Source organism: Meles meles, chromosome 12 (assembly GCF_922984935.1).
Source record: "Meles meles chromosome 12, mMelMel3.1 paternal haplotype, whole genome shotgun sequence".
In the NCBI taxonomy this organism is placed as follows: Eukaryota; Metazoa; Chordata; class Mammalia; order Carnivora; family Mustelidae; genus Meles; species Meles meles.
In genome coordinates this window covers 57,439,274-57,460,329 of record NC_060077.1, presented here as the reverse complement: position 1 = coordinate 57,460,329, position 21,056 = coordinate 57,439,274, and the positions used below count along the sequence as shown (strand labels likewise).

Here is a 21,056-nt window from a genome sequence, read left to right as displayed (position 1 = left end):
TTTCCAATATGTAAAATGAGAGCTTAATAATATATAATTCATTGGGACATCCTGCGAATTAAGATAATATGACAATTAACAACAGTTCCTGGCATGTAGTCAATGCTAAGTATTATCTGGTAATATATTTAGCTCTCCTTTTCTCTCTCTTTCTCTCTCTAGTGTTATTCTTTATTCAAGGAATAATTAAATGCAGGCAGTTCAACATTCTAGGATTTATAGAGTTTTATCAATGCAACTTAAGATAGCATTAGATAATTTTTGTCTAATTCGTCTATACATTAGTTTCCCTATCATATGCATTTTAATATTGTCCTCTTTGGCTATACTTCAGCCAATTATAATCAATAACTCTGAAGTATTACTTATTTCCCATGCTCCTGTGTGAGTTCATGGGAAGTTGGCATTCATTCTGCAATCACTCATTACAACTGCCGTGTCTTGCCCATTGGGTGCGCTCATTAAATATTTCCACAAATGATTGAAGGTACTTATAGCTGTACATCGTTTCAGAGATGCTAATATTACAAAATTTCCTCCCCACTTTGTGTGGATAGATAATATTTTGGACTTAAGTTTAAGGCTCTACTTTCAGCCCTGTTGAGTTCGTTGTATAAAATATCAGCCTGTAATGAAGTTTTTCAAATCCTGTTGCTGTTGACTGTTTTCTCTCTGCCCTCCTCCTTCCCATCCTGCATCCTATTTCTTGTTATCACGCAAGTTGTTCAGTATCCCATCAATACACCGATGTGTCTCGGTTTACATGCCGAATGGCACAGGCTTAGAGCACAACTCTGTGACATGCCTTCTAAAAACCTCTCTTCTAGCTTCTCTAACCCATCCACCCGTCTTTGGATATGGTCATTCTGTTAGATGTGAACCATCCTCATGCCGCTCTCTTTCAGCACACCCTGCTTTGTTTCGTCATGTGCTTTGTTCTGTGTCTAGAAAATCACCATGATCTGCATTTTTAAGTTTCATTTTTTCCACGAAGAAAATGAGGTAAGTTTAGCATGAATTGTTTCTTACCACTTTTTAACCAGTTTCAAAATATTTAATTTGTCAACTTTAATGACTTACATTGCCCTTACGATAGCAGCAGTGTGATCTTTCTATTCACATGTTTAAAATTTTCCTTTCCTTTTTTTTTTTTAAAGATTTTATTTATTTGACAGAGGTCACAAGAAGGCAGAGAGGCAGGCAGAGAGGGGGGAAGCAGGCTCCCTGCTGAGTAGAGAGCCCGATGTGGGGCTTGATCCCAGGACCCTGGGATCATGACCTGAGCCAAAGGCAGAGGCTTAACCCACTGAGCCACCCAGGGGCCCCTAAAATTTTTCTTTTCTATCAAATAAAACTTTAAGGTGGTTTGCCATTTGATGTATTCAAACCATTTCAAATGACAAGAATCTGAGACTAAAAGATCCTAATCCTAAACATATTGTATTACATCCTGAAGTTTTCTTACCTGTCATCTTAGGTATATAAAGTTTGAAATTCTACATGTCTTTTGACATGGCAAAATAAATCCTTGTCTTTATCTCTGCTTCCTTCCAAAACCCCACTACAGTAAGAGGTTAGTCCTACGAGGAGATACAGAATGGGGAGGATTCAGGAAAGGAAAATGGAAATCTGACATGCAAATGATAATAGGGAGATACCAGTAAGAAATCATTCAGTCCGTGTAGACCATGAAAGTCTGAGAACTAAGAGCACCAGGTATTCCAGAAAGTGGAGAAGCGTGAATATGAAAACAGAAGAATTGGCTCCGTAGATCTAAGAAGTTATTAGATCCTTGGTGCCCTCCCCAATACAGTGTTACCACAGGATCTCTTCCTCTGACCCCCCCCCAAGAAGGAGATGAGAGGCTTATCCTGCAGAGAAATAAAGGCAAAAAGCTCTAAGCCCTGGCAAGTCAGGTATAATAGCAGGAATCATATACTGAAAATGGGCCGAATAAATTCTTCAAACTGAAATCTCTATATCTCTACTAAAGCCCTTTTCACATTTTAGCTCCAAGAATGGAGATAGCCTAAGAATTTCTTCCATTCAGAAAATGAGAAATCTTCAGAAATTGAGCATCCGGAGAGGAAGAGAACTATGAATCCTAGCGCTCAGATTTAAGAAGCAAAGCAAAGAACAGAAGAAAAATTTGAGGCAAAACATAATCCATATTCTCAGAGTTTTTAAAAAAGGTTTTTCCTTGAAATAAGAAATGAATACTTGGAAAAGAACAATAAACAAAATCAAACTCTTGGAATATAAAAAAAAAGTCAAAATTGTTTTAAGGATTGGAAGATCATTTGGGAAATCATGCAGAAACTTTAAAAATTAGACACAGAATGGAAAATTAAGGAGAAAGTTTTTTAAAAAGTAGGATCAATCTAGGAAGGACAACATCTGGCTAATTAGAATCAAGAGAAAGAGAAAATATGAAGAAATTATAAAAAAACAACAAAACTTTCAGAACTAAATAACATGCACGGCCAGATCGAAAGCCCATAAAGTTGTCAGGACAGTACATGCAAACAAAGATCTGAGTCAGTCACATTACCATGAAATTTTCAGAACACACAAGATGAAAAGAAAATCTTAAATACTCACAGAGGAAAAAAAAAGTCACATAAAAAAGTTAGCCAAATGACATCACTGAACAAAAACTGTCCTCCACACTAAAATATATGGGAGTAAAAACCTAGAAAATTCTAAAGACAATTCTATATCCAGCAAAATTATCAAATATAAGGGTAAAAGTAGTTTAAGATCATTTTCTGGTATATATCTTCTAATAATCTTTCTCAGAATGTTATTCGAAAATATCCTCCACTGAAACAAGGACAAAACCAGGGAAGCAGTCACTGAATCCAAGAAAAGGAGACCCAAGTAGAAGCGGAAGTGGAGACTGGAAGAGTATCTGGAGTGATGCTGTGAAGGAGGCCTTGGAGAAGAACCTTTCCACATTAGAATAAGAAGTTAGAGTTCCAGGAGAGAAGCGTCCAGGACGAATGCAGAACTGATGGGACAAAGGATGGATTTGATGATATGGAAGATGTTCCAAGGGGTTTTGTATATGTGTACGAGAATCTGGGGGAAATTACTGTTAGTGGCTTTGAATACTAGCCAGTTAGAAATAGTGGCTCGGAATACAAACACAGGAAAGAAAAACACATTTTAATACCACGGGAATACAAATGTAGATTAGAAAGTATATTCACTGTTCCCTGGTTGGTTCAATAGTGAACACTGTGTCATTCTGGGGCGCAGCAGGGCAGATAGAGCAAATTCCAAAGAGTATTGAAGACTATTTGACAATGGGACTGTTTACATCGGTGTGGGATGGCCTAAGGAAATGCAGAGGAGGAGGGGAAACAAGACTAGCAAGTGGAGAAGCCTGGAAGAGCAACGGAAGGGCACTGTTAGAACCAGACAGAAACCCAAGCCCTGACAGAGGGACTGGTTGGTAGGATCCAGGTTCAAGGGAGGGGAGGACGACAAAGCTGCACCAGAGCACAGCAGGGCAGGAGAGGCTGCTGGGGGGTTAAAACCGCACACACTCCCATCTCTCCACCTCTGAATCCTTCTTGGGCTTCCCGTTGACTGAATTCAGCGTCCAGAGAGCAAGGGAACTAACTTCATAGTGATTCTACTCTCAGGGAGCTCTCTTAGCACATCTGAAGCGGGTGGGGGGATGAGAATATTCAGTTCAGTAGCAAAAATGTGTTTAAATGTTTTGTTGTAAGGCAAGTTCTAGTCTAAGCTATGTGAATACTGAATGTGACATTATGTAACAAAATCTGAGGAATCATAATGATCTTTGGGGATGAAGAATGTTTTGTATCCAGTGCAGGATGGATTTCTGTGCAATGGTCACACACACACTTGCCCGTATGTTCATATGACCGCCTCTTTTTTGTTTTTAATTATCATTTTTAGCTTATTGGCTTACATACTTTTCTCAGAGAGGCCTTCCATCTTGGGCACCCATCTCCAATTATTTTTTTACATCACTCTATTTTCTTTCATTATTAATGGTTATCACTGTCTGAACTTACTATATCTTACAGCTTTCATGTTTTCCTCTTGCCTAGTTTCTCCTCCTCCCATACCTCGGTAGGTCCCCTTGAGGGCAGGGATCTGGTCTATTTTATCTGATGATGTCGCCCCAGCACCTAGCTGGATATGTAGCCCAGTAAATAGGATATTCAATAGAACATTGTTTAAAAGAGTTCATCCTGTTTTGTAAATATGAGGTCATCAAAAGCAGGCTTGTTCAATATGGCGTAGGTCTCTAGCTCAGGAGACTGGATGGAGGTATCATTAATAAAAGTCAGGACTTCAGGAGGCAGAGCAAATTATGGCTACAGAAGGGAGAGTATGAGAAGAAAGTGTACAGTTTTGACATACTGATTGGGAAGCACCTGTGGGGTATGGAGGTATTTATGTCCCGTGGGTGGTTGAAAATATGGACTTGGGGAAAGGTCTTAATTATAGATTGAGATTTAGAGGTCTTTGGTGTAGAAGGGATAGAGAGTCATAAACACAGTTGAGATCTTGCACAAAAATTCAACATAGAAATTAGCAGACGCAAAGAGAAGCTTTGCATATATAACTGTATTATTTTTACCAAGATTTATTATGGAGTAGGATAACATAATCCAGCATCTTAAGGAAGATAATACCACTACTTCAAATACATGCAGTGTTCAAGAACATTAATGGGGTTACTTGCGTATATTTTTGAGAAGTTAGAGAACTCCTAAAAATTAGTGACTTCTTGAACAACAAATTAGTTTTCATCATAGATGGAAATAAAATTATATATTTTATATGTGATGTATGAAGAAATACACTAATGGTGCTATTTCTTTTCTTAATATATATCCTACACCACAGCCAACATGGTAGATCAGAACACTTTACATAACTGAGTTATAAGTAACAGAAACAGTATTATTCAGGAGAGGAATATTAACAAAGAACATTGTATTTTGTTTATGTATATATATACCCATATATAGTCAGGCTTAAACAATGTGTATTAAATTCATCACTAGATTATTTTCAGTTCATTTCATGTTGTCTCATGCTTTTAAAAGTTAATAACTTTTAAAAGTTAATTTCACATTATTATAAAGCATTATGACTCAGTGACTCTGGCATCACCATTTTGATGGCTTTTCTAATTACTTTAGCTTGACTATTTCATAATTGATATACTTGAAATACCAAAATGGATGGGTAATTTTTACACCCAGATTATATTAAATTATAATAACCTGTAAGCTTTTATTCCAATGTGTAGGAATTAAGATCTCAATTATGTGGCTCCTTCAAGATACACAATTCAGATGGAATTATGTTTACTATATGATTGAACATAATGTTCATCAAAAGTAGCCATGAAGGAATCTATTATGTAAAGTGACATTAGGAAGGGATTGTTCTTCATTTTGCTCATTCAACTATGTTGACACACCTGTTTCTAATTTTGAAATCATCTGTGATTACCTCCCAACATCAGTGTTGAAATAGCATCATTAGTCAAGTTTCTCTATTTGCTCAAAAAGAAATGTGAAAAGATGAAAATTGTGTGCTGTGGCCAGTTTTTTCCCCCCAAACTTTAACTGTGTTTTCAACTCTCTGTTTTCCAGTTGAGCCTAATTTTTTTAAGCCAGTAATGAAAACTGCCAGGTCATACTGAGATTTGGGGTGACTGCCTTCAGGGATAAATGCATAGTACTTGAGGAGTTTCTTTTAAAGTACTCAGCCTGAGTTTTGTTGCTCTATGCTTATGTAACCATTTGTGACAAGGAATTTAATCACAGTTTTAACATAAATTGTAGCTTAATCTTGTACGTTAGGAAATCTGTGTGTTTTCCTGAAATGAAATGAAAGAGAATGAAAAGAAAGTTCGTTACTCTTCATTTTTCTTTTAAAGTGGCATGTGTTTTGTATGTAATTTGAACTAAAGTATTAGTCACAACAGCATTAATATCTCTTAGTTTATTTTAGCATTAGCCAGTAATACATAGATGTTATATGTGGACAAAATAAAATAAATACCAGGCTAGAATTGATAACTGCCAATAACTTTGTGTATCCCAGACTTGATTACACTGTAGGTAAAAAAGTGCACCTCTTCAGGCTGTCCAGCATTATACTCTAGATGGCTGTTGCACAAAGTTAGCTTCACTCTTCTGACATCATCATGTTAATGGGATTCCTATATAGTAGCTAATGGTTAACTTCTCTAAGAAAACTTTTTACTGCCTCCATTGTGCCTCTCAAAGTTTAACACTAAAAATATTTGTTCTGAATTTTGGTTGCAACTATAATATTTATTTGTTCTGAATTATTACAGCTGTAATATTTTTATAGCTGAAGATTCTGACATAGCTATCATGTTTAGTAGGTTCTTGCCTTGAGGGAAATTTCTAATTGTTAGTCTATAATTGTCTTGACGTTCTTTTTGGACTTCCCACCTTCTGTAGAGTATTTAGTTCAAGGTCTTTCTGTCTATAACAACCCAAGAATTGAACAACCCACTTGCACACAGTTGAGGTCTTTGTTCTCTCTCCTACAATATCTTTTAGTCTCTATTTGCTTTTCTTGCATTTTTTCATAAACATAATTGTATATAGGAGAAGTACAAGAATTTTAGATAAATAGGACTTGTTTCTTTTGTTTAAGGGTGGCTGGCAGATGTATTAGAGATTTAGGGAGAAAAAATATTTTGTTATCTTGGAATTTAGGTTAGTAGGGATGTGAAAAAGGAAGATACTTTCTTAGTTCTTAGTTTGATGAAAGCCAGATCTAAACTTGCTTTATTTATATAACACTTTTTGATTTTGCACAAAAGGAAAAAAACCCAAAAACTTCTAAAAAACTTTAAAAAAATCCTTTAAGAAAAAAATTTAATTTGTTATTCAACATTAGATACATATGTTAAAATGTTGGAAATAAGATTAAAAATGACAAACCGTCATCAGATATAACATATACAAATAAAACCTAAAACCCAGAAGAAGTAAATAATAAAGATTAGAGCAGAAATAGAAACTGAACCATAGAACAGATCAATGAAACCAGGAGCTGATTTTTTTGAAAAAATTATTATGAGAAATTTTCTATATATTGATGCGCTTTTGGGACATTTAAATGGCTCAGAATACTACACTGCTAAGATTTTTTTTTTTCCAGTGTAAGTTATGACCAGAGGATAGAGTGTTATAAGAGGAAGTGACAGAAAATGTGACTGCCAAGATTATTCTCCAACTCTGAAGAGCTTTGGAAGCCAGGAACTTTTAAGTTTTATTCTCCAAGAAAAAAGAAATCTCAAAATCTTCAAAGAGAAAGCAACATGATAATGATTTTAAGAGATAGGTATTATGCTAAGCAAAATAAGTCAATCTGAGAAAGACAATTATGTGATTGCACTGATATGCGGAATTTAAGAAACAAGGCGGAGGATCATAGGGAAGAGAGGAAAAGATGAAACCAGAGAAGGAGACAAAACCATAAGACTCTTATCTCAGGAAACAAACAGAGGACTGCTGGAGCTGAGAGGGAGTGGGGAAATGGGATGGTTGGATGATGGACATTGGGGAGGGTATGTGTTGTTGTGAGCATTGGGAGTTGCATAAGACTGATGAATCACAGACATGTACCCCTGAATAATACATTATATGTTAATTAAATCAAATTTAAAACTATATAGACTTCAGAAGATGTTGACAAGGTTTGAAGGGGGAAACACTGGCCTAAGGGTTATCACATTAGCCCAAAGGAGAGATTATGGGGCTCTGAATAACGTATTCTCAGTGGGGGCTTCACAGGTGTATGCCATTGAGGGTCATTTCCGAGATGATGCTGAGAGGACTTATGTGTTGTTTGAGAGAAGTCCAGTATAGGAGAAGAAAAATTCTTGGTGTAATGCATTAACCAGAACAAGATATATTGGTGATAGAACAGCTATTGTTTGGTTGTGTTTTTTTTTTTAATTAAAAATTTTTGCAAGAGGTATCTGGAGGAAAGAAAACATAAATTTAATTTCAAAATATTAAATTTGACATACCCGAATTTCCTGTTACTCAGGCATGAGCCTGAGAGGGAAGGTTGATATTAGGAATAAGAATTTGAATATGACAGTTATATAGGTAATATCTAACATTAGGCCTGTCACGGAATCCCCAGGAAGAACATTGCAACTGTCTTACCCAAACAGAATATTATGTGAAAGGGGACGAAGAAAAAAATAATCTAAGAAAGTTCTTTTTCTTTTTCTTTTTTTTTTCTTACTCAGTAGAGCCCAAATTGCAAGTAAAGGTATGGTTTTAAAGATGTTTTGAATTGCTGTAGATGTAAATTTTTATTTATCTTTTTTGAAAGATTTTATTTACTTGAGAGAGAGAGTGAGAGATCCCATGAGTGGGGGAAGGGGACAAAGGAGAGGGGGAGGCAGAGTCCCCGCTGAGGGGAAGCCCAAAGTGGGGCTGGATCCCAGGACCCTGAGATCATGACCTGAGCTGCAGCCAGCTGCTTAACCAACTGAGCCACCCAGGTGCCCCTAGATTTAAAAAAAAATATTAAAACAACAACAACAAAAACCTAAGGAGAAGCAAAAATATCGTGATTAGGAAAAAATAGTTTTTATCTCCAAAATGCATTAAAATTTAATGTTTAAGATACCAATTTGGTATTGGTTTGCTAAAACTGATTTTTTTCTGAGGTCAAAAATACTACAATATCATAAAATCACTAACCACAAAGTTTATAACTGCCATCCAATTTTAGAATCTCAAAGGGACATTGCCCTTAAATTTTCATTTTGGTCCTATTAACAAGGGAATTCAAAATTGAGTATTAAAAACCTGTAGAAAATTACATTTATTTTTTTAAATTCTAATTTTTTGGTCCATAAGTAAATAGCAGCGTGTTATCCTTAATGTTGAAATTTTTTAATGCTAAGTCTGTACTTTCATTTTTGATAATAAACCTTTAAGGCCATCAGAAAGGATTTTAGAGGAGCCGACTCTGCAATGTACTTTGTTACTTCTTGCCAACCATGTGTCTATACTTACCGGGTCAGAGACTGTATTTACTTTGTAGTTTTATTTAAGCCAGTAGTTCTCAAATCTATATTGTTTACAAAATCATGGGAGTGTGTATAAAATTATGTTACAAGGGAGTTAATGTAATAATCTATTCTTCTGAGAGTTTGACATCTAGGTAACAGCTATCTCGTGGTTTTGGTTCCTCAAGTCAAACACAATCTAGCTTCTCTTATTTCACTTCTTATCACTAGGTGACTTGGATTTGATCAAGAGATGTTTTCCTTATTATCTTAGTGGATTTGGGATCATCTTTGCATAAAATCTTCTTCTGTATTGTCTATCTTAATTATTTGTATGGGCAACAAGGGAGGAGACAATATGGAATATTCCTAACTAAAAGAAAGAAAAGACTTCCTGAATTCTGTGTGTGTGTGTGTGTGCGTGCGTGCGTGTGTCTGTGTGTGTGTGTGTGTTGACGGCATCATCAATCACTTATCATCTCAAGTGATGAGTGCATTTACTTTAAGTGCAGACTGTTTTGTTTTGTTCTCAGCAGTAAAGCAGTTTAAATGGAAGTTCCGGTTCTCTCAGGTCTTTTATGAATTTCCATGGAAACTCTTAGCAATGTACTTAGTTCTAGAACACTTGCTATCAAGTGGGAGAAGAGAAGCTTTTAGAAAGTAGGCATCTTTTCCACTAGTTTACATGTGAAATAAATTGTACTCCCTCACCCCATCTGTACTAATAAAGCAAAGGAGACATTTAGAGCAGTCACTTAAGTAAAAATGCTTCTGTCATATAGACTGCAGAGAACATGTAAAGATAGGAGACATCTTGTAACAGTTGTCTAGAAGGTCAGCAAACTTACACCTAAATTATCCCTGTGTTTGCTGTTTCACAATGAGAAGCTTCTTTGAGGTCTGTGCAAAAGGTGAATCACTAGTTCCCTGACCACCTTGATGATAAGCTGAAAATATAACTCACTGTTGATGCAACATTGCCTTGCAAACTCCAGTTGCTCTAACAGTGTAAGGTAAAAGACAAAAAGAATGAAGTTATCTGGATTATTGAATATAGCAGTAAATTTTATTGGAGTTTTCTAATTATAGATAGAGAAAACTTTGTGAAAGCACAAAGTATACTTAATAGATGGCAGAAGCTATAGTCTAAGAAAAAGTGTAATTCTTGGGAGATATAATAAAGGCAATGAAACATTTTCCATGCAAAACATTTTTTGAACTCTATTGTCAAAAATTTGGAATCGATCAAATTTCATTTTTATAGAGAAACTGTCTAAGGCTCTTGAGTTAAGGATTCCTTAGGCATCTGCACTTAGGAATTCAATGTGTATGGCCCAAGTATCAGATCAGGTTCTGCAAATTCAAGTTCAACACTGTCCAGTTTCTGAGGATAAGGTATAAGAGTATACAAACCAGTCTTCTCAAAGACTGTGACAATGTCTACTCTTTAAAATGATTCTTAATCTTGCCCTCCATCCATAAGTAATCACACATTCTATTACAAGCCTAAATATTACTATTCTGTAGCATATATTGCAAGCTAAATATTAAATGCATATTTATATACATCAAGGCTATATTTATTGATAAGGCCAGAGCCTACCTACAGAAGTAACTGTGAATATTTCTTTAATTTGTTGTATATTTTTAATCAAGGAAATCTGAATCAAAACAACAGTGTGTTATCTAGTGCACAGCTGGTGGTAATTAAATTGCCGATGTGATCTTATTTTTATGGAATTTTTTAAAGAAAATTTAAACTATGTCTCATAAAAGCCAGGATAGGATTTTGTGTGATTGTTGATGAATAAAATTTATTTCATTGCCTAGATATGCAGTCTTGTAACCTATTAATATTATCTTCTTTTAAAAATAAGCTTCATAGCAACCCATGGGGCAAACTGTCAGCCTTGAGAAGTTTGGGAAATGATGATTATTAGAAGTTGCTTACAGAGATAAAATGTGACTCTAGGGAATATTTATTCTTTATATCATTAAAATCTATGCCTCTTCGAAACCAATAACAGTGATCATCCGAAAGAAAAATGTGAATTAACTTATATTAAAGTTTTGCCCCCAAAATACTACAGACCAGATTTTATTGGGACTTTCATATGTTTTCTTTCTCAACATATAGTGGACTGCCAAGAACATTAATAATGCAAATCTGTGTTTGAACACAAATGACTCCCTACAAGGCCTGTTTTGATTATTAATGGAATTAATTATCTGCCTGTTCCATGCAGTTACTGTGGTTTGGAATAACAGTTAATAATGAAAGACTAAGGCAAATTTTAAAAATAGCATGTTTAGTCATACAAATTAATTCTAGCATACAAAGAATCAGTAAGCAAATATTGTGGAGCCAATGCCTTCTCTCATTTTGTTCATCGTTAAGAAACTCCTCTCCTGTGAGTGTGTCTTATTTTCATTTTCTAAACACAGAAAAATAGACTGGGATGTTCAGAAGAGCCACCCATTTTGCCAAACTAGAAATTCAAATTTTATCATGTTGCCTAAATTATTTTCAATCAAGGAATCTGAGAAGTAATGCTAGCAGTGGAATTGAGGCCAGCCCCTTCCCGAGGTCCTTAAATTTGCTTTGAAGTATTGAATCTTCTGCCTTTCAGTGTTTCAGTGGCTACATGTCCTTACAGAAAGAATATTTCATAGCCCAGTGGTTTTATTATAAAAATGCACTTTAGATGGGGTAATTCTATGAATTAGACTAAGGCAAAGAAGGTCCACTAGTCGGCGTAAAGAGGTAGAACGTGGCAGGACAGGGTATCCATATGTCCTTGTCCCATAAAATCTGAGGAAGACTCTTTAAGACATTTCCCCCAGAAGCCTTATAGTTCCATGAATGTAGTTTGAAATCTATTTCTTTAGAGAAAATAGAAGTCATTGACATAAAAAAAAAAAAAAATCCATGGTAAACATCATGGATTCACCTATCAATTTTCTGATAAGCCTTCCTAATTTAATAAGTTTAAATTGAATGATTATGTAAGACATGTCTTTGTTCTGCTGTGGAGGATTATATGTGTGTGTATAAATATAGTATATAATTCACATATATGTATATATAGTATATATGTATGTGTATGTGTGTCCATATATGTATATGTTTGTGTGTATATATATGTATATGTATATATGTGTGTATATATATAAATGATAATCTCTGTTTCCAGGAAGGGAGGAGATTGGCACTCCTAGATGGGAGACCATTTCACTGCACTTTTATAAAAGACTTTTGGACACTGCATGAGGTGCTGTCATCATTGATTTGACCATTTTCCACTTACTCTGTCATTGTAACATGCCATTTAAAAGGCTGTTGGTTACAGTTTCTAAGATTGTAATAGTTGCTGTGTTCCTGTACCATTAATATCGCTTTATTAACAATTCTTGTTCACAGTAGCACTATAATTAGTATAATTATTTACCTCAGACCTACTTACTATGGCATACATACAGTAACAAAAGATTCCTGGAAATATCCTCTTCAATATCTTAGATTATTTAAGCTCATACTATCTGAGGTGCCTGGGTGGCTTAGTCAGTTAAGCATCTGCCTTCAGCTCAGGTCATGATCCCAGAGTCCAGGCTCCCGGCTCAGTGGGGAGTCTGCTTCTCTTTCTCCCTCTGTTCCCCACCTCCCCCGCCCCCCAGCTCGTGCTCGCTCACTCTCTTTCTCAAGTAAATAAATAAAATCTTTGAAAAAAATAAACTCTCTTACTATCCATAATATTATATTACATCGTAGTACCAGGAAAAAAACCTACCTCTATTGGCATGTCTCTAGGATAAGTCCCTACTTTGAGGACTAAATTTGGTGAAAGCCCAATATCCATTCTAAACCCACTGTCTTTGGGTACTTTCAACTAGCAAAGAGTAACTTTCGAATTAAAAAAAAAAAAAAAAAAGCCTGGAACTTTCTGACTTCCTAGTCTAAATAGTAGAGCAGTGATACCAAAAAAAATTTGGATTCTATCTCGGTCTCTTCTTTAGTGAAGTTTCTCCAGGAAAGTGTTACTCTGAAGTAATTTGCCCTCCCAGGGATTACCAGGGTTTAAATGTCAAGAGAGAATTACAATCAGATATTCCAATTCATATACCAATTTCGGTCAGTTTGCATTTGTTTTTTGTTTTTAAAGGTAATGCTGGGCAAATTCTTATTTTGCAGTTTACACAGAGGATTTTTTCCATTTATTATGAAATCTTTCTTACCTAGAAATGAAAGGATGAAACGCTCACGGATTATGTGTCTAAGTGTAATGGTCAGAGTTGAATAGATCAGAGATGAAAAGATTAAAAAAATGAGAAGAAAATCATAATTTCATAATTCTGAGAGCTGTGGTGATGCTTTTTAATTTTATTTTAATTTTATTTTTACTTATTCCATGTGTCCTCTTTTTCTAGTACTTGGTGCCTTTTTTTTTTTTTTAAAGGTTTTATTTATTTATTTGACAGACAGAGACCACAAGCAGGCAGAGAGGCAGGCAGAGAGAGGAAGGGAAGCAGGCTCCCTGCTGAGTAGGGATCCTGATGCTGGGCTCAATCCCAGGACCCTGGGATCATGACCTGAGCTGAAGGCAGAGGCTTTAACCCACTGAGCCACCCAGGCACCCCTACTTGGTGCCTTTTAAAAATGTATCTGAGGGGCGCCTGGGTGGCTCAGTGGGTTAAAGCCTCTGCCTTTGGCTTAGGTCATGATCCCAGGGTCCTGGGATCAGCCCCGCATTGGGCCTCTCTGCTCAACAGGGAGTCAGCTTCCTCCTCTCTCTCTCTCTCTGCCTGCCTCTCTGCCTACTTGTAATCTCTGTCTGTCAAATGAATAAATAAAAAATCTTTAAAAAAAAATAAAAATGAATCGCCAGGTTTACACACTTCACAGCACTCACGATAGCACATACCCTACCCAATGTCCATACCCCTGGGGATAAAAATACATTATATGTTTATAAAAAAAAAAAAAAATTGGAAGGGGAGGCGAACCATAAGAGACTATGGACTCTGAAAAACAACCTGAGGGTTTTGAAGGGTCAGGGGTGGGAGTTTGGGGGAACAGGTGGTGGGTAATAGGGAGGGCACGTTTTGCATGGAGCACTGGGTGTTGTGCAAAAACAATGAATACTGTTACGCTGAAAAAATAAATAAATTAGTAACTACTCAGGAAGATGCTGAAAAAAAAATGTATTTGAAAGTTACTCTATTTCTCTAAACATGTACTCTAAATTTAAAAGTTGTGAAATACTTCTGATTATGACAAAAACACTCCTAGGCATTCACTAGGGATCTGTTTATAATTCTTTCTTATTAAAAAAAAAAGAAAATATGAAGAATGCAGGGGGCAAGTAAGGTCATATATACTGTGTATATTTCAGACTTTATAAACTCACAGCTAAAGAGCAAGTCAACATGTTTTACTAGTGAAAATACATACAATTTATTACAGATTTTAATTTCATTGTCCTTTACGACTTGACATGGTAAGAAGTTTTGATTCACAGTTTGCAGACACTGGTGTAGCTTAAGAAAGAAAAAAGAAGCTGAAAGGCTCTGGTTTATTTGGGTTTTTTAATGCTGTTATAATGCATGAAATGGGCCAAGTGTGGAGTCAGCATGCAATCAGTTTTGCTACAGTCAGTTTTGCTATAGTCAGGAAATAAATAGGGAGGGAGGGAGGGAAGGGGAGTGGGGGTGGAAGGCAGGCAGGCACAGGTTGAAAAAAAAAAAAGATTTTAAGAATGTCAGCCTTGCAAAGGTTTTTCTACAAATTGTGATTTCTCTTCATGTGGTTTTTAAGCCCAGCTAGTTTTTTTTTCTATTTTTAACATAAAATTCACCCTCCCAATGATTTCCAAGTGTACAATACAATATTGTCGACCCTATGCATGTTGCTGTGCACAGACTCCCCAGAAGCAACCCCCTCTGTCCCCCCACCTCCCCCCCCCCCCCCCCCCCCCCCCCCCGCCATTCCTGCAGGACTGAAACTATACCCAGTGAACAACTCCCTGGCTCTCACTGTGCCCTCCCCCGGCCCCTTGCCACCACTCTCTGACTTTGTTTTCCTGTGTTTGACTGTTTCAGTACAATCGTGCAAAAATTTGTCTTATTTGTGACGGACTCATTTCACTTAGCATTATTTCCTCAAGGTTCATCCACGCTGTAGAATGTCAGGATTTGGGGCACCTGAGTGGCTCAGTGGGTTAAGCCTTTGCCTTCGACTCAGGTCATGATCTCGGGATCCTGGGATCGAGCCCCGCATTGGGCTCCCTGCTTAGCAGGGAGCCTGCTTCTTCCACTCTCTCTGTCTGCTTGTGATCTCTCTCTCTCTGTCAAATAAATAAATAAAATCTTTGGGGAAAAGAAAAAAAAAGAATGTCAGGATTTCCTTCTGTTACGGCTGTTGTTCTATACCGTATTTTCTTTCTCTGTTCATATGTCTGTGGATGCTCTCCCCTGTGGGCTAGGCGACCAGCTCTCTCCATGTCATTTTCAGTTCAGTTGGAAAGTGCAAATTGTTCCACCTCCAGTCTGTCTCCCATTGTTACTTTGCTTTCCTTTGTTTGTTTGTTTGTTTGTTTAGCCAAGTTGTGGAAAATGTGGCTATGTGCTGACTTAATAATGTTGACCACAGATGTTTCTTTCCCCCTCTTAGTGCAGACTTGTACATAACACTGAGAGCGCCCTGGTCGAGGTGGACTAGCGCTGTGACGTAAGACGTCACGTAAATGCTGATGTCATTGCAGGACGAATCCGCGGCGGCCGACAAGCAATGTAAGCCTGAGGCGGCCCAGGCCACGTACTCCTCCTCCGCGGTGTCAGGCTCCCAGGAGGTGCTGTACATCAACGGAAACGGAACCTACAGTTACCATAGCTACCGAGGACTTGGCGGGGGCCTGCTCAATCTCAATGACCCATCCAGTAGTGGTGAGTCTTTACTATTTACCCTTTGGGGATAGCAGATTCTCTAAATCTGAGAGGAAATTATGAATTTAGTGGGATGAGCAAGAGTAAGTACCCGTCGGCTAAACCCGTGGCCCTTTCAGGTGTCACCCTGGTCTCCCCGCAAGGATAGCTCCGTGTTCTGTTGGGGTCTCCGAAAGGAGGGGCGCGATTATGCAGCTGAATAATGGATATTTTGCACTCAAAAAAAGCTCAGCTAGAGAAATAGCCGATTTTTTTTCTAACCAGATAGTTAGACATTCTTCCCCCCAGAGCTGTAATGCGCTATTCGTCAAGAATAATGACCCATTTTCTCAACGTTCAAAGAGGTTCTTAATTTGGAAAATCTGAGGCACCAGGAACCTTACTGACTTGATAAAATGCAGCTAGTCATTATACCTAAGAACATATGAACGGAAACGACACAAAGAAACAACCGCGGCTCTCCACCCTCCACCTGCCATGAGTGGGGTGCTGAAGCCGGCTCAGACTGGCTCATGCTTGGTAAACTTTTAGGAATTTCTTGAGCTTATATTCCAAAGTGATTTCCAAATGTGTCATATAAAAGGAATAAAATATGTGGGTGAATTTCATACAACTGGGTTGTAGGAAAGTTTTTCTAAAGTCTACTTAAAATCCAGGGGAAAAAATAAGTTCCATTTCACACACACACACTTTTGCATGACAAAAAACCAAAACCAAACAGTATACACAAAGCAAAAAATAAATGATGAATTGGGAAAATTATTAGCCACCTTCGCTACAGAAGGTTAATAAGCCAGTGCCTGAAGTTCTTCTAAGAAGAAAGAAATTCTCAAACTATATATTAAAAAAGTAAGGCTAGTAAGTGAATACATAGTTCTCAAAGAAAACAATGCAAATATCCCTTAAATATGGGTAAAGTTACTTAACCCCACTCCTAATAAGAGAAATATAGATAAGCAAAAATTGAAATATTAACACAATACTCTTTTGACAAGGCTATGGGAGGAATGAGGAGTCTTGTGCATAGCTTGTAGAAATGCAAAAAGTTGGGGTGGAATTTGACATTATCTAGAAAAATTAAATACACATTTATCACTCAGTCCAGCTATCTCTTGAGGAATCTCTTGTTAGGAATTTATCTTAAAAGCATACGGGCAAACATACAAAAAGATATATATGCACAAGGCTATTTATTGTAGTGTTATTTATAAATGCAAGAAAAAGGATTACCAATAAAAATGTTCACAATAAAAATGTCTATCAACTGAAGGTTAGTTGATTCGTTTCAAGTGCATCCAAACAAGATAGTAACATGCCGATATAAAAAGTGATTTAAAAAAATCTCTTTATGTACTCCAAATGCTGAAAAGTACTTATAGTATGCTAATATTCATTAAAGAAGGATTTACATAATTAAAAAAGTTTACATAGAAGCAGGAATAGGGGAGAACATGTGAGGAAAGGAATGTAAGCTGGAATTGTAAGTATACTTGGTTTTTATATTTTGTTTTATAAATTTAACTTTGAACAATTTAAATACATAATTGTAAACCAAACTGACTTTATGGATTCCTGATAGTGACAGAAAAATGATGCAAATGAACTTTATCTGTTTAATGAGTGGTTGACATAGCCCCCACACAGAGGAAATTTTCCAAGTGATCTCAGAAACCATAATTTGACTCCACAGCATGTAAGTCTATCATAAAACCTTAAACTGTTTCCAGTAATCATATTATTATTTGAGGACTGTTTGTGCATTGTGGTTTAAAGCAAATTTATAATTATGTTGATGTCAGTGAAATTTGGAATTTTTAGCAGGAGGCAAAACGGATCTAGATGTAAAAGCAATGTGTTCTAACAAAAACTCTATAATCTCGTATTTGAATTGGTAGTATCAGTGAGATATTTTCTACTTAAAAATGCCTAGAAATAAAGACCAATTTTAATTTGAATATTTGAAATAGGCTTCGTGGGCTTTGAATATATTTGGGAAGGAATTGCTTTATTAATGTCAAAGAAGTATATACTCTAGAAAATCACTTACCTATGTAATGCTGGAAATATGCTCTGAGTGTGTTCAGGGGTGACTCTGGAAAGCTGGGGCTGGCTCTTTGCTCTGTTTTAAAATTAAAGGTGCTCTAAGGACAGGATCACTGAGCTTTAGTCTGAATTGGTTGCCTCCAAATCAAAAGAGGCAAAGTGCCTCAAGTACAAGGGAGAAAAAAAAATAAAGTCTCTTATTTGAGAAGAAACAAAGTTTCTAATGTATATTCAGTTTTTCCAAAGCTAATGAGCCTTCTCAGTTGTTTTCAAGTGTTATTTGTATTTAGACAGCAAATCAGCAGGAATGAGAAAGTTCAATGTCAGAAAGGGACAACATAAAAGCTGAGCATTCCTTTAGCCAATAAAGCTGTAAACTAACAATTCTTTTTAAATATTTGACATGGGGAATAAGAACTGATAGGTAGTTCAGAACTCAACCACCAAATCAAAACATTTAGGGGAAAAGTGTATTGACTGTAGATTTTATTGACAGAAACTTTTTTAGACTTAAATAGTCATTTGTTTATTTTATTTTTTTAAAAAATATTTTATTTATTTATTTGACAGAGAGAGAGGTCACAAGTAGGCAGAGAGGCAGGCAGAGAGAGAGGGAGAAACAGGCTCCTCACTGAGCAGAGAGCCCGATGCGGGGCTCGATCCCAGGACCCTGAGATCAGGACCTGAGCCGAAGGCAGAGGCTTTAAACCACTGAGCCACCCAGGCACCCCATCATTTGTTTACTTATTAAGGTAACTTATTTAACACCAAGTAATAGTAATACTGATCACTTTACTGAGTCCTTGTGGTGCTTCATGTAATTTCCATTTATTCCTCACACAGTCCTCTGAGATGTGTTTGCAATTTTATGGAAAAATTTTATAAAATTGAACTTGTCCCAACTTAAAAAAGAATACTTAGGCACTACTTTCTTTTTTTCCTAACGTGATTGAAACCCATTTTGTGAGGCTCAGACAGTGAGGAACTTTCCAAAGGTCCCTCCTTAATAGAGGGAGGAGCCAGGATCTGAGCACAGGCCTTCTGACACACTGTGAACCACTGAGTTAAAAAGCTGTGCAAGGGAGCAAATGCCGAACTATGCAAGAGCCTCTGGTAAGAACTAAACAATTTCTCTCCAGAGACACTCCTATTCTGGACATTTTATTTAATGGGTAAATCATACAATATATGGTTTTTATGCTGGGTATTTTTCATTTAGCAAGCTATTTTAAAGGTTCATCTATATTACAGTATGAATCAATACTTCATTCTTTTGTATTGTCAAATAATGTTCCATTCTGTGGCTATGCCATGTTTTGTTTAGCCATTCAATTGATGGGAACTTGGATTTTTCTCACTTTGGGGTTACTATGAATAATGGTATAAACATTTATGTACAAATTTGTGTTATATATGTTATGATTCTTTTGGGCACATACCTAGAAGTATATAGGAGTTGCTGGTTCATTGGTTCATTCATATGGTAACTCCATGATTAACATTTTGAGGAAATAACAGACTGAATGTGAGATGTCTTTTCATTTGTTATCAGTCTTTAAACATTTTTCTTAACTATGACTTGTAATATTTATAGTACAAGCTTTGTACTTCTTTTATGGCTCTTTACTTTTGTGATGCTATCGTAGATAGAATATTTTCCTTAAAATAGTATTCTATATTTTTCTATGTTTGGAGGAGTTGTAAAGTAGTGCTATTCATTCTTTAAATGTTTGGTAGAATTCAGGAGTGATGATAACTGTATCTAGATTTTTCTTAGGGGTTTTTGATCACTAACCCGGTCTTTTATTATATGTCTACTTATATTGTCAGTTTCTTCTTGAGTCAGTTTAGGTAGTTTGTGTATATCCAGAAATGTGTCCATTTCAACTTAGTCATCTATTTTATTGACACAGTTCTTAGGATTCCTTTATAGTCCTTTCTGTTTTCATAAGGTTGGTAGTGATGCTCCCTTTGTAATTTTTTTAATTTTAATTCCAGTTGACTTAACATGCAGTGGCATGTTACTTTCAGACGTACAATAGAGTGAATAAGTAATTTTATGTATTACTCAGTGCTCATCAAGAAAAGCATATTCTTAATCCCCTTCATCTATTTCACTGATTCCTCCATCCACCTCCCCTTTAGTAACCATCAGTTTGTTCTCTATTTTGTTTTGTTTATTTTTGTTATGTTAATTACCATACAGTACATCATTAGTTTTTGATGTGGTGTTCCATGATTCGTTGTTTAAGTATAACACCCAGTGCTCCCTGCAATATGTGCCCTCCTAAAGACCCACAACCAGGCTCATGCATACCCCCACCCACAATGTCCACAGTCTCCCGCGATTCAACCACCCCTCCGATTTCCTCCAGTTCACTTTTCCTTACCTTCTCCTAATGTCCTCCTTGTTATCCCTTACATTCCACAAGTAAGTGAAGCCATATGACAGTTGACTTTCTCTTCTTGAATTTCACTCAGCATAATCTCTTCCAGTCCCATCCATATTGATGCAGAAGTTGGGTATTCATCCTTTCCAATGGCTGAGTAATATTCCTTTGTATTTATGGACCACATCTTCTTTATGCGTTTATCTGTTGAAGGGCATCTCAGCTCTTTCCACAGTTTGGTTATTGTGGACATTGCTGCTATGAACATTAGGGTACATATGGACCTGCTTTTCTCTACATCTCTATCTTCGGGGTAAATACCCAGTAGTGCAATTGCCAGGTCATAGGGTAGCTCTATTTTTAATTTCCTGAGGAATCTCCACACTGTTTGCCAAAGTGGCTGCACCACCTTGTATTCTCACCAACATCCTCTCCAACATTTGTTGCTTTTGCTTTGTCAATTTTTGCCATTCTAACTGGTGTAAGGTGGTACCTCAATGTACTTTTGATTTTAATTTCCCTTATGGATAATGGCAATGAACATTTTTTCATGTGTCTGTTAGCCATTTGTGTGTCTTCATTGGAGAAGTGTCTGTCCCTGTCATCTGTCTGTT

The 21,056-nt window shown here is 36.6% G+C and overlaps 1 protein-coding gene across 6 annotated transcripts in view; it reads left to right on the top strand.

The window, feature by feature from the left end:
• The window catches only part of NOL4 (nucleolar protein 4), a 407,732-nt gene that overhangs the window by 333,585 nt on the left and 53,091 nt on the right, over window positions 1–21,056 (top strand). For all 6 annotated transcript variants that reach the window (XM_046025545.1, XM_046025543.1, XM_046025549.1 and 3 more), the window contains one exon: window positions 15,829–16,009. In XM_046025545.1, the coding sequence (XP_045881501.1) occupies window positions 15,829–16,009 (181 nt within the window). The remainder of the gene's footprint in view (window positions 1–15,828; window positions 16,010–21,056) is intronic.